The 13155-nt window shown below is 36.2% G+C and overlaps 2 protein-coding genes across 2 annotated transcripts; both read left to right on the top strand.

Moving 5' to 3' along the window:
- The first annotated feature begins 417 nt into the window (after positions 1-417).
- On the top strand, positions 418-4752 carry LOC130748336 (putative disease resistance RPP13-like protein 1). Its single transcript, XM_057601521.1, has 2 exons — positions 418-4395; positions 4483-4752. Exon 1 carries the CDS (start codon positions 555-557, stop codon positions 4353-4355), a length of 3801 nt encoding a protein of 1266 aa, XP_057457504.1. The 5' UTR covers positions 418-554; the 3' UTR covers positions 4356-4395; positions 4483-4752.
- Positions 4753-6640: 1888 nt separating this feature from the next.
- Positions 6641-10463, top strand: LOC130748378 (probable protein arginine N-methyltransferase 3). The gene is made up of 7 exons (XM_057601600.1): positions 6641-7022; positions 7525-8067; positions 8190-8287; positions 8945-9023; positions 9124-9384; positions 9466-9633; positions 9805-10463. Exons 1-7 carry the CDS (start codon positions 6693-6695, stop codon positions 10264-10266), a joined length of 1941 nt encoding a protein of 646 aa, XP_057457583.1. The 5' UTR covers positions 6641-6692; the 3' UTR covers positions 10267-10463.
- Positions 10464-13155: the final 2692 nt, after the last annotated feature.

Raw genomic sequence — 13155 nt, 5'->3', positions numbered from 1 at the left:
AGAAGTTATCATCACAAAGTCCAAGCAGTACTGGGTGGATGATAAAGTAGGAATGAGTGGATGAATTTCGGGGTTTGAGCAATATGAAGAAGGGGGAAGAGGAATAAGATGAAGGTGGAGGAGGAAGAAAATGATCCTGAAAGAAGAATGACTTATAGAAATTTTCAGGAACTAAAACTGATGCTAAAAAGTCTATATGGTCAGCTTAGCTGACTAAACTCGTTTCATGGACGGTTGGCTAGTCAAAACTAATGACACGTAGGTACAAGAATTTAATTTGATTTTAAAACAAATTTTCAAAGATAACATTTAAATGTTTTTTTTTTTCAGGGACCAGATTGACATCTTTACATATTCTGTCCTTAGTTTAAGCCTTTAATCTTCATAGTTTTCATGCCGGCATGAAAGTATCCGCCTAATATGCCAAGTGGATATGACTTTTTTTGTGGTGTGGCAGCTCATTAGTTATTTAGCATTTACCATCTTTGTGTTTGCAAACACCATATCATCATTCCGCTTCCAAGTTCTATCATCAAGAAAGAAAGAAAAAGATCATGGCAGCTGAATTGGTGGGAGGGGCTTTTCTCTCTGCTTTGGTCCAAACCTTGTTTGAGAGAGTGGCCACTCGTGAGATGGTTGATTTCATAAGGGGAATAAAACAAGACAATGGTCCTAACCTGCTAGACAAGTTGAAGATAACACTGCGCTCAGTTGATGCTCTGGTCAACCATGCTGAGGAGAGGCAAACCACAGATTTTCACATAAGGGAATGGCTCAATGATCTCAAGGATGCTATGTTTGAAGTTGAAGACCTTTTAGACAAGATCAGTGTATCATCTTCAAGGCAGAAAATGGAAGCTGTTTTCTTGAGCAGCACTTTTAGTAAGGTATCTGTCTCTTCACATGCTTCTTCACTTGGTGATTTCATTGAAAGGATGGAGACCAGTTTAGAAAAAATGGACAATCTTGTGAAACAAAAAGATGTTTTGGGTTTGAGGGAAGGTGCCAATCAGACACCACATAGAAATCTTCAAACAACTTCTTTAGCAGGAAAATGTTCTGTCTATGGAAGAGATGCTGATAAGGGTAATGTTATTCAACTTTTGGTTTCTGCATCAGATTATGGTATTGGTAGTGATAAGATATGTGTGCTCCCTATAGTTGGTATGGGAGGAGTTGGGAAAACTACTCTTGCTCAATTTGTGTACAATGATGAAAAAGTGAAGCAGCATTTTGACATCAAAGCATGGGTTTGTGTTAACCAAGAATTTGATGTCTTCAAACTAACCAAGGCCATTCTAGAGGCAATCCCTTTAACATGTGACACAATGGATCTTAATTTACAACAGATAAAGTTGAAAGAGTTCCTTCATAACAAGAGATTCTTAATTGTTCTAGATGATGTTTGGAACGAAAGCTATACCATGTGGGAGATATTAAGGCGCCCATTCGAATTTGGTGCTCAAGGAAGTTGTGTCCTTGTAACAACCCGCAATGAAAATGTTGCATCAGCTATGCTTACTGTTCCAAGTTACCATTTAAAACCACTAGCAGATGATGATTGTTGGTTGCTGTTTTCTGAGCATGCATTTGAAGGAGGAAGGTTTAAAAGAAGTACTGCATTGGAAGATATTGGCAGGGAAATAGTGAAAAAATGCAGGGGACTTCCATTAGCAGCAAAAGCTCTTGGGGGTCTCTTGCGGTCCAAAGTAGATTCAAGAGAATGGGTGAAGGTTCTGGAAAGCAAGATATGGGACTTTCCAAGTGATAGGAGCAATATTCTTCCAGCTCTCATGTTGAGTTATTACTATCTTCCCTCAACTCTTAAGCGGTGTTTTGCTTATTGTTCCATATTTCCCAAAAACTACCAATTTCGAAGAAAGGAACTCGTGCGCTTGTGGATGGCAGAAGATCTGCTGCTGCATCCCAAACGGAATGGAAATGCGGAAGAACTCGGTACTGAATACTTCAACAATCTAGCATCCAGGTCATTCTTTCTTAATTCAAGTAGGAGGCGCTTTATCATGCATGATCTCATTGTTGATTTAGCTGAATTTGTCTCAGGAGATTTCTCATTGAGATTGGAGGGCAAGATGAACACTCTCCCCTCAAAAAGAACTCGCTATTTGTCATATAATTCAAAGCTCCAGCTTGATGATTTGGAGAAAATTATGGCTACATGTGAAAACCTGCGGACTTTTCTTCCATCGCAGGCTTTGTCATGTCCAAGATGTTTGAACAATGAGGCTGTGAGCAGCTTAATTTCAAAACATAAAAGTTTAAGGATCCTTTCTCTGTCACACTGTGGTAATTTGACAGCTTTACCTGATTTCTTGGGTGACTTGATACATTTACGATATCTAGACCTCAGCGCCACTCCAATCTCCAAGTTACCTGAGTCCACTTGTTCTCTGCACAAATTGGAGATTTTATTGTTGACAAACTGTTCTCATCTTGCTGAATTACCACTTCAAATAGGAAGTTTGATCAACTTGAGGTGTTTGGATATCAGGGGAACAATAATAGGTGAAATGCCACCTCATATGGGTACTTTGACAAATCTTCAAACCTTAACTAGATTTGTTCAGGGTAGTGGGCAAGGGTCTGGCATTGAAGAGCTGAAGAATTTTCCTTTTCTTAAGGGAAAGATCTCTATTTCAAATCTCCAAAATGTCACCTATCCACATGATGCTATGAAGGCTAATTTGTTGGGGAATATGGAACTTAATGAATTAATGTTGATTTGGGGTACAAATGCAGATGAATCAAAAAATGTTAGAAGCCTATTGCATTGGTTGGAGCCTCCTATGACCTTGGAAAAACTTACCATCAGAAATTATGGCAGTACATCATTCCCAGCCTGGTTAGGAGATTGTCAATTCTCAAAGTTAGTATCTCTATCCCTTAATGATTGTGCAAATTGTCTTTGTTTGCCAACACTGGGGCAATTGCCTTCCTTGAAAGCCCTCTCATTGGTGGGGTTTATGATCGTCACTCATGTTGATGGTGTGTTTTACAACAATTCTTCTATGGATGCGAAGAAATCTCAGACCCACAATACCACACCATTTAGGTGCCTTGAGAGTTTGCATTTTGAGAACATGCCTCAGTGGCAAGAATGGCTTCCTTTCGGGGAGGAAGGGAAGGAAGATGAAGATGGTGCATTTCCTTGTCTTAAACGACTCGCTATAAAAAATTGCCCAAAACTGAAGGGCTTGAACTTGATCCAAAAGCTACCTTCCATAGAAAAGATTGTTATTACAAAATGTGAACAGCTTGTGGTTGTAGTTCCCCCAACAATCTGTGAATTGCAATTAGAATGTTGTGAGAAGGTTTCAATTCAGAGTCTACTGCCTCAACTATTGAACCTGAAAATCAGTAGTTATAATGCAGCAGAGTCACTATTTGAGGCAATAGATAACAGAAGTTCTTGCATTGAAAAGTTGAGTATCTCAAGTTGTCCTCTCATTCAACACCTTCCTAGTAATGGCATTGCAAACACATTAAAATCACTTACCATTATAAACTGTGAGAACATTGAGTTTCCTATGAGCCAATGCTTTCCATATCTTGAGTTCTTATGCATCAAATGGAGTTGTGATTCCCTGAGGTCTTTCATAATGGACTTGTTCCCAAACATGATCCACCTTGAAATACAAGGATGCCAGAATTTGGAGTCTCTTGTAGTCACCGGGGTGCAGTTGCAATATCTTCAATCTCTGAATTCCTTAAGGATCTGCAATTGTCCTAACTTTGAATCTTTTCCTGAAGGTGGACTCAGAGCTCCAAATATGACAAATTTACATTTGGAAAAATGTAAAAAATTGAAGTCTTTTCCGCAGCAGATGAACAAGATGCTCCTGTCCCTCATGACTTTGAACATAAAAGAGTGTCCAGAACTTGAGTCAATTCCAGAGGGAGGTTTTCCAGATAGTCTGAACTTACTTGAGATCTTTCACTGTGCTAAACTATTTACCAACAGGAAGAACTGGGATTTGCAAAGACTGCGCTTTCTTAGAAGCTTCGCTATAGCGGGTGCATGCGAAGATGGAGAATCCTTCCCAGAAAGATGGCTGCTTCCATCCACTCTTACATCCTTTCATATCCTTGCTCTTTGGAACTTGAAGTATCTAGATGAGGACAGCCTTCAAAAATTGACCTCTCTAGAGACTTTGGGGATTGCATGCTGCCCAAAACTTCAGTGTATGCCTGCAAAGCTTCCTTGTTCGATTTCTACCCTTCATATCGTGAGAAGTCCAAGACTTGAAGAAAGATGTAGAGGAAGGAAATCTGAAGATTGGCCCAAAATTGCTCACATTCCCATGATACGGATCAACAGGAAATTGCTCCAATAAGACCAAACTTGATGTGAAATTACCATATCTTATTGTCCAGGTATCTGCTGTAAAGTTCTCTATATTTTCCGCGACACAACATATTTGGTTTAAATGTAGCTCATTTCTTCCATTGCTTTCTTTTCAGTGTTGTTTCTGTTGAGATAGCAAAGCAGCAATAGCTTAGGACCTATGGCCACTCACTGTCCTTTCTCCAGCATGGAGATATTCCAGCTGATTAGATTTCCATTTCTCAATGTAATTGGTTGCATGGTATTCATGTAATAATATAGAGATATTATCTACTCTGTCAATTGCCATTTCTTGTGAAGGTCTTTTTCAGGGTCAACTATTTGAGAACCAAACATGACCAAGTTTGCACAAGAGTTGAACAGATATCAATTTTCACACATTGATATATCTATTTTTCTCTTTACTGGGTGTCCCCTTCAATCTTTGGAAAATGCCATATTCACAAGGTTGCAAAGAGATAAGTATGAATCAAAAGGTTGACCTTTCCAGATAAACTCCAAGGGAAACTTCAAAAATTGCAGTCCTGATTCCTAAGGCTAATTTGTGCATCCTACTGTCCCAAGTGTCATAGACATAATGAGCATTGACCATGCCTTTTGTGTTGGTAGCTGGATTTTGAGAATTTTTATTCCTATCTCCATTAGCCCTTCAATTCACCGATCAAATTGATGACATTTTCACTAAATGGCTTGGCAGATTCATCCAAAACTCTCTCTCTCGAAAGTCATAGAAATGCTTTCTGCTTTGTGATTGTGCTATGGTGTATGGCTAGCACATAATAAACTTTGCTTCTAAGATAAAGATATATCACTTACCACAATCATATCTAAAGCTTGCTTCAGTATCTATGATTATAGAAGAAAAAATATCCTATCAACTGGTCCTTGTAGAAGCCCTTTTAACCTGATAATTCAAAAGTAGCACCAACAACCTGAACAATAACAATGACGAACTATTTAATTCTCCAAGCAAGCCAATGATACTTCCTCAAGTAAGCATTTTACAAATATCTTAGTTAATTGAAGCACCAAGAAGAAGAGAGTTCAAATTGAGAGAGGAATCTTTGGCTTATAATGAAATGCCCTTACTTCACGCGCGAAGGGGAAAGTTGAGGATCCAAAGGAAGTTCTTAAATGGCCAAAGAGTTAGAAGCTAAGATGGAAGTTAAAGAATGAAGCATAGGTTGAGGCTACTATGATGAAAGGAATTTTTTTCAATCCACCAAATGTTGAAGAAAAGGGTGTAGTTTTTCAATAGGGGATATTAAACACATGTCGAGGATTGGATAGCTTACTTGGTGAGCTAAGGGAAATGAATGGTATTGAAAGGTGAAGGTCAGGGTTCAAAAGGAACAAATTTACTAACAATTAACAACTAACATTTGCTTAAAAGAAAATTAATATATTGGAATTCATTTTGTGATATTTAAATATATGCATTATTTGGAACATAGCTAGAATTTTATGATTGAATTTTATATTTTAAACTATTGATTTTCCTTGATTACACTAAATCCTAACTTGTTTGTCATTTAATCTTATGTTAAACACTCAAATCATCTTGGGAGAACGGTTTCATGGATGTGTCTTGTTTCTCATATTGTAGGCAAGCGGTGTAAGTGCTTCAAACCAATGTGGATGTGTCTACATATTGGGAGAAGGAGACGATTGGGAGAGTTAGAGATCTCCTTTCGTGTAATTGGCGTGTTTTTGTGTCTCTTATCCCTCGTGATAGGAATAATGCAGCGAATGGTCTTACACGGATTGCTTCAAGAGAAAGTTCTTTATGTTGTATCTGGCGAGTTCCCCTTTGCTCCTCATACCGTCGTTGTATATGGATGTAGCAGTGTAGTTTCTTTTCCTCTTTAGTATTCCTCTTGTAACAAAAAAATCATCTTAATGAGTATTAGTGGTTAAAAGTGATCGTTTGAAGCTTTAAGGTCGTGAGTACGATGCTTGTAAGTCACAACCTTAAAGATAGATATAACTTTCACCACTCCCAAATTAACCAAGATTGTTGATAGAAGACACTTTGTAGTTTAAAAAAAACACCATCAAATCCAATATCTTCATCGAGTCATTTTTATTTTCTCAATAACGAATTACCTTATAGTTAACTAATCTCACACCAACAAAGTGTTAGTCTAATGATAAACAAACTAGACTCTCGTGTATGGAGTCCGAGAAAAGTGTTTTTTTGTTGGAAAAGACATGGAACTGTTTCCTAAATCGGCGACACTTCACAAATATAAATAGGTTTATTGCTTAGTTACAAGTTGCATCATTTTTAGGGTTTGTGGAAGGGTTTAAGCTTTTCCTCACAAACATGCCAGTCATGGCTTTCAACCCTGAGCAAATGGAAAAACAACAAGAAGAAAAACCTCACAGAATCATCGAAGAAGAAGAAGAAGATGATGATGATGACATCGAAGAAGAAGAAGCAGATGAAGAGTGGGGTGACTGGGAAGGAGACGAAGAAGAAGGAGAATCCCAATCTGAATTCCTCTGTCTGTTCTGTGATTCCACTTTCACTTCCTCCGCTTCCTTGTTCCACCACTGCGCTTCCCTTCACCACTTCGATTTCCATGCCATTACCAAACTTCTCAACTTGGATTTCTATGCTTCCTTCAAGCTCATCAACTACATTCGCTCTCAGGTTTGTTACATTTCCTTTGTTTTCTTTGTGTTTTCCTGTTTGGTAGCTCAGAAATTGCTAGAAAGTAAGGGAAAATGGCATAACTGAATCTGTGTTTGTATTTTGAAATTGGGATTTTTGGGACTCAGGAAATGGAATCTTCACTAATGGAATTGGCCATGTAAATTTATGGGGTTTTGGTAGATTTAGGGGTTGAATTGAATTGACCATGAGAATTTCCCTCCCTTCACCTGTTGTTTTGGTTTATTAGAGAAAATTGAAGCTGGAAATTGTAAAAATGGGTTTGTGTTGTTCTAATATACTTGATTCTGTTTTTTTTCTTTAAAAAAATCTAGCTTGTTCGTTTTTCTTCGCGTAGATAAATCTTTAAAGTTAATTATTTTGTATAGGATTAAGTCTTCGAAGTTTGTCATTTTGTATAGGAACTAGTACGAGTATGCAAGTTCACTTGTATTGTACATCTTGCTGATAGTTGGTTTCTTTCTTCTGTTTTATTTACCAGGTGGCAGAGAGCAGATGTTGGAGCTGTGGATTAACTTTTCAGACGAACCGTGACTTGCAGAATCATTTGCACGACTTAAATGATATTAAGACTCTGTGGGATGATGATAGATATTTAAAACCTTTCATGCAAGATGATTCACTGCTGTACAGCTTTGATGAAGGTGAAGGTGAAGGTGAAGAAGATGAACAAATTCCACTGATTGATGAAGATCTTATGAGAGATTTGAAGAATGCTGAAGAAATTTTTGGGGATGATCATAGTGCTTTTGAAAAGCTGGTGGTCAAAGATGATGTTTGTAGAATAAAGGATACTGCTTCTGTTTCTGATGATCATTCAAACCGGGCCAGTTCTTCAGATAAGGAACTTAGTAATGGTAAGGGCTCAGGAGGATATGTTTCTCTGATTGATAAGAATCCAGAAGATGGGCATTTGATGGCTAATTCTCAAAATCACATTGCAAAGCACATTAAGAAGGTTAATGAAAATTATTTTGGGGCTTACAGTTCATTTGGCATCCATCGTGAGATGCTAAGTGATAAGGTACGTATGATGTACTTCATTTGTTCGCTTCAGGTTTAAATACATTGTCGCGTAACTTCAGTGAATTAAAAATTTGAAGCTGTTTATCCAATTTGTAGTAAGTCATAGCTATTTTTATGTAGGTGAGAATGGATGCTTATGGCCAAGCAATTTTGAAGAATCCTTCTCTACTAAATGGTGCTGTTGTCATGGATGTAGGTTGTGGAACTGGCATTCTCAGGTGAGAAACACATTTGACCCTTGTCTAATAAATAGTATAGCAAACGTCTTTAATCTTCTGCCTCATCATGGATTATACCTTTAATGGAATTTTGTACTAATGTAATGCCTCAATCTGATGATAGTTAACAGTGGAAAGATGATGTTTCCTTAGTAAGAATTGATGGGAAAAAGATCCTTTGAGATTATCAATATTGTGTATATAAGTTTGAGCACTGGGATACTGTCCCATCAATCTAAATCTAATTTTTTATATTCTTATGACAGAATGCTCATTTATTATATTCTACTGTTCAAATGGATAACTGCTCAAGCATAACAATCTTATGTTTATGCATTGTTTTATTTTATTTTTTCTGTCATAAAAAACTCCGTACTCAATTTGGTAAAATTGATGTCTGGCCCTAAATTCCTGAAGATAAACAAGCAAAATAACAGTTTTTAATATAACTCAAATTGATAGATTACTTCACATTTCTTCTGTTCTTTTTTTGGATGTAAACTTATTGTACGCAAAACGGTTAGTGAGTGCATATTCATGAATTGTTGCTCTCTACTTATAAATTATGTTTTGGGGCTTTACTTCCATCTGGCATATTTGATTGCTCAGTCATTTGTAACTTTGTGATATATTTTTATATTGCTTTTTTTGTCTTAGCCTATTTGCGGCTCAAGCAGGGGCTTCAAGGGTTATTGCAGTTGAGGCTAGTGCCAAGATGGCAGCAGTGGCATCTCAGGTATAGATTTCCTGCTTGTTACATCTATACTTACCTCATCATCAACTACATGTCGAGGTCCATGCTCACTTTCCTTTTCCTTCAAATTATTTTAATTCAGGTTGCAAAAGACAATGGTCTCTGGCTGAGTAAAAGCCAAAGTGGAGTCAATGGCCTCCAAAAAGGAGTCATAGAAGTGGTTAATTGCATGGTTGAAGAGATTGACAAAACCGTTGAACTTCAACCTCACAGTGTTGATGTATTGTTAAGTGAATGGATGGGATATTGCCTGCTGTATGAATCCATGCTTGGTTCAGTGCTCTATGCACGCGACCGGTGGTTGAAGCCTGGAGGTGCTATTCTTCCTGACACTGCAACTATTGTGAGTCTCTTCGTCTTCATTCCATTCCTCATCCTTGATTTGCCTTATATGCATGATTATTTATTTCAATTTCTCTTCTAGTTTGTCGCAGGATTTGGAAAAGGAGGTACAAGTCTTCCATTTTGGGAAAATGTGTATGATTTTGACATGTCTTCCATTGGGAAGGAGCTCGTCATAGATGCTGCCCAATTTCCTATAGTTGATGTTGTTGACTATCAAGATTTAGTTACCAGTTCTGCCGTTCTTCAGGTTGGTTCTTTTTTCATCTGTCAGCTATTTTACAGTACATCATATTACTGAATTCTCTATTCCTTTTGGGTAATCAAGTGTAAGCTTGCATCACTTTGAGGATCTTGTCAGTTTCATGTTTTGGTTATAGTTGTATACTAACTGTGTTTATATGGGTGTATTTTATTTCAGACCTTTGACTTGGCTACCATGAAGCCAAATGAAGTGGATTTCACTGCCACTGCTACTTTGGAACCAAAATTGAGTGCTTCAGACAACGAAAAAACACATTTCGATTCTAAAACATGCTGCTGGTGTTACGGTGTTGTCCTATGGTTTGACACTGGGTTTTCAAGTAGATTCTGCCGGGAGACACCAGCTGTGTTATCCACATCCCCTTACACTCCAAAAACACATTGGTCACAAACAATCTTGACATTCCGGGAACCCATTGCCATGGGGTCTGGAAAAGAAAATGGAAGAAAACCGGCAGCAATTGGCACTGAAGCATATCCTGCTGTGAAGATTGATTTGCGGGTCAGCATTGCCCGTTCCACGGAGCATCGTAGCATTGACATTTCCATGGAAGCTGCTGGTGTTGGTCCTGATGGTCAGAGACGCTGTTGGCCTGCACAACTTTTTTCTCTGCAGTAAGAAGTAATGCATCGCATGCCACAGAAGCAAGGATAATGTGCTGGCAGATTTTCTTGTTTGTGGGCAGTTATAATCAGTTTTGGAGTGTTCCGTTCCAGTTGTAATTCCTTGCATTGCATTTTGGTTTCATTTTGTTCATTGGAAATAGCTACTTTGTGTTTTTTAATACAAGTCTCCCTTCCCTTTGTGAACAACAAGGATAATTTCTTTTCCCTTCCCCCCTCTTAACTTTGATAATCTCCTCCTTTGGACAAAATTCTCCCCTTAGTGTGTAAAATTCTTATCAGGAGATAAAGTGTTAGAAAATAGGATAATTGAGAAAAGCTGTGACATGGCAAGATCGACGGTCCTGAAGAAATTTTTTGGCGGACTTGAGTGTAATCCTAAGGGGGTGTTTGTTTCACGGATTGGAAGAATTTTTGAACGAACTAATATTGTTGTTTTAATTATTTTAAGTGACACAATTCAACCCCCTCTTTATAAATTCAACAAAAAAGAAACCAAAATAAAATAAATTAAAACACTCAAGGAAAACTTTCTCAGAAAATCTTCACCGATCACGAGTGTTCTTGTTAAGGAGTAGTGCCATCAGCACAAGAAATAAACTTTTGCTTCAAAGTTTTAGAAAATGGAGTAGTTGGAAAAGGTCATGTCGTGGCAAGAACCATGTCCTAAAGCAAATGTGAACTCTCATGTACAATATTTGAGATTTGTCATGTTTTGCATTGATAAATAAGGAACTTCAAATTCATAATTTTCATGGAAAAAAATTACCTACTCATCTTTATCCATATTTTGACTAAATGATGTTTGCACGATATGCTATAAATTAGGGGAACGCATATTTCCTATCTTTGTCATTTTTAACAAATTCTTTAGAATAAATGGAAAGGAAAATGACGAAAACATTTATAGACTAGGGATACCTTCATGGCTTCATATATACATTTAAAATTTTCATATTTAAAATTGCTTCCATTAATTCATTTGAAGTCATCCTAAAGCGGTGACTTGTAACCAAAAAAAAATGTAACCAAAAAATCCTAAAGCGGTGACCCTTTATTTTTTTAAATATAAAATAATATATTATATTATTTAAATTAAAATAATGATAACTATGTTCTTTTAAATACACAAATAGATTCTTTAACTTATTCATTTCTTTAAAGAGAGTGGATACGGAGAATAATGATATATATGATAATATATGTTACAACTTATTTAATATTCTCTACAACCTAATATATGATATATGAGTTTTCTGAGAGAAAAAATAATATGATATATAATAATATCATTTTCAATTCTCGATTCTTTTGAGGTTTGTTGCAATCCTATCTATATATACACATCATCAAGGATTACAACCCAAGTACAAACTATATTTTCAACTTAAATTTTTATTTATCATTCGGTTTACTGACTTGAACGTAAAAGTTTCTAGCTAGCAGCTATCCACCCCTAATTCATACCTAATCACTAGATAGTAGAAGAATGAGGCTCTTCACAAAGAGCATCCTTACACGCTGCAGATCAACTTATCTTTGCTTACGTCACTTACTCAGCTACAAAATTTCAACAACCAAACAATGATTTTTTTAAAAAAAATATAAATTTAGAATAAACCTTTTTTAAAAAATAAATATATCGTAATAAATATGGTAAAGAATGTGATTAAAATGCACGTTACTAACACATCACTTTAAATTATTAAAATTTCATAATTAAACTAACATGAGACATTTCTTACATTGAAATTCCCACTCCTTTAAACATACCTTTTTCAAATAAATAAAAAAATTGGTTCACAAATTAAAATGACTTTCAAATTAATTTTAATACATAAAAAACATATTATAAATAACATGTAATAATATTAATAGTCAAAACACGATTCATTGATGGAACAGTTGTTGACATGACTCATAGTAGAATTGCCCTATAAATATACCCTTAGCTATCCCAAGCCAATATATCAAACCAAACAGAGCAAACCTTAAAAAAGAGAGAAATGGTGGTGAAATCCATTTGGCTATTTGCAATCCTCGCAATCCATGTGTGGTGCCTCTTCCATGACCAGAAGATGATGCCAGTGGTGGTTGCAGAGGACTGTGACGTTGACCTTCGTGGCCTTGAAATAGAGTGCATGTATTACGTGCACAAGGGTGATGAACCTCCAAAATTGCTAGACCCCAACGATCGGTGTTGTAACGTCATAAAAAAGGCTAACATACCATGTTGCTGCAGGAATTTTGATCGTAGATTAAGTATATTAATTAATTGCTCCCTTCTCAACACTCTTTCCTTTTCATTTTCTCATTTGATCTTTATATGTTTAGTGTTTGTTTCATGTTCCATTAAAGTTTTATATGCAATTGGTTAGTTAATTAACTATTATCCTTTCAACACTCATCATTAATATTTAATAGATTATATTTTAGTCTAGAAAGTCAAGTATATTAATTGTGTTTCTTTTATAATATGTTTTGATTAACAGTTTTCCCACCTGGTGCTAAATTTGAAGATTTGCTTAATTGGACAAAAGTGTTGCACTGCTTTAAATTCTGTGGCCGACCATTTGCGCCTGGCACCAAGTGCGGAAGTAAGAAACTCTTGGCTTTGATGAACTAGATCTTTTTTTTTTTATAAGCAATGAACTAGATCGTAATTCGTAATCCCAGTGTGAACAAATTTGTATCAAAAATATATATATTTAGTTAGAAAATATATTTCAACTTGAACATAATGAGCAATATTTCTGCTAAGTCATATAATCTAAAAAATTTAAGCGTTATTATATTCATGGAGCTATTGTAAATGGATATTATTTTATAAACTAAAAAATTTACATCAAAGGAATAAAATTGTTTCTAAGTAAGAAATTTGTCC

Source organism: Lotus japonicus, chromosome 3, assembly GCF_012489685.1.
Source record: "Lotus japonicus ecotype B-129 chromosome 3, LjGifu_v1.2".
NCBI lineage: Eukaryota > Viridiplantae > Streptophyta > Magnoliopsida > Fabales > Fabaceae > Lotus > Lotus japonicus.
This window is presented reverse-complemented; position numbering and strand designations above follow the sequence as displayed.

What these genes read in the sequence shown, in the direction of transcription:
- LOC130748336 (XM_057601521.1), top strand. Translation starts at nt 555, where the DNA reads ATGGCAGCTGAATTGGTGGGAGGGGCTTTTCTCTCTGCTTTGGTCCAA.
- LOC130748378 (XM_057601600.1), top strand. Translation starts at nt 6,693, where the DNA reads ATGCCAGTCATGGCTTTCAACCCTGAGCAAATGGAAAAACAACAAGAA. An exon ending in GTGAGATGCTAAGTGATAAG is followed by an intron (nt 8,068 to 8,189) that starts GTACGTATGATG and finishes ATTTTTATGTAG; the next exon opens with GTGAGAATGGATGCTTATGG. An exon ending in TTCCTGACACTGCAACTATT is followed by an intron (nt 9,385 to 9,465) that starts GTGAGTCTCTTC and finishes TTTCTCTTCTAG; the next exon opens with TTTGTCGCAGGATTTGGAAA.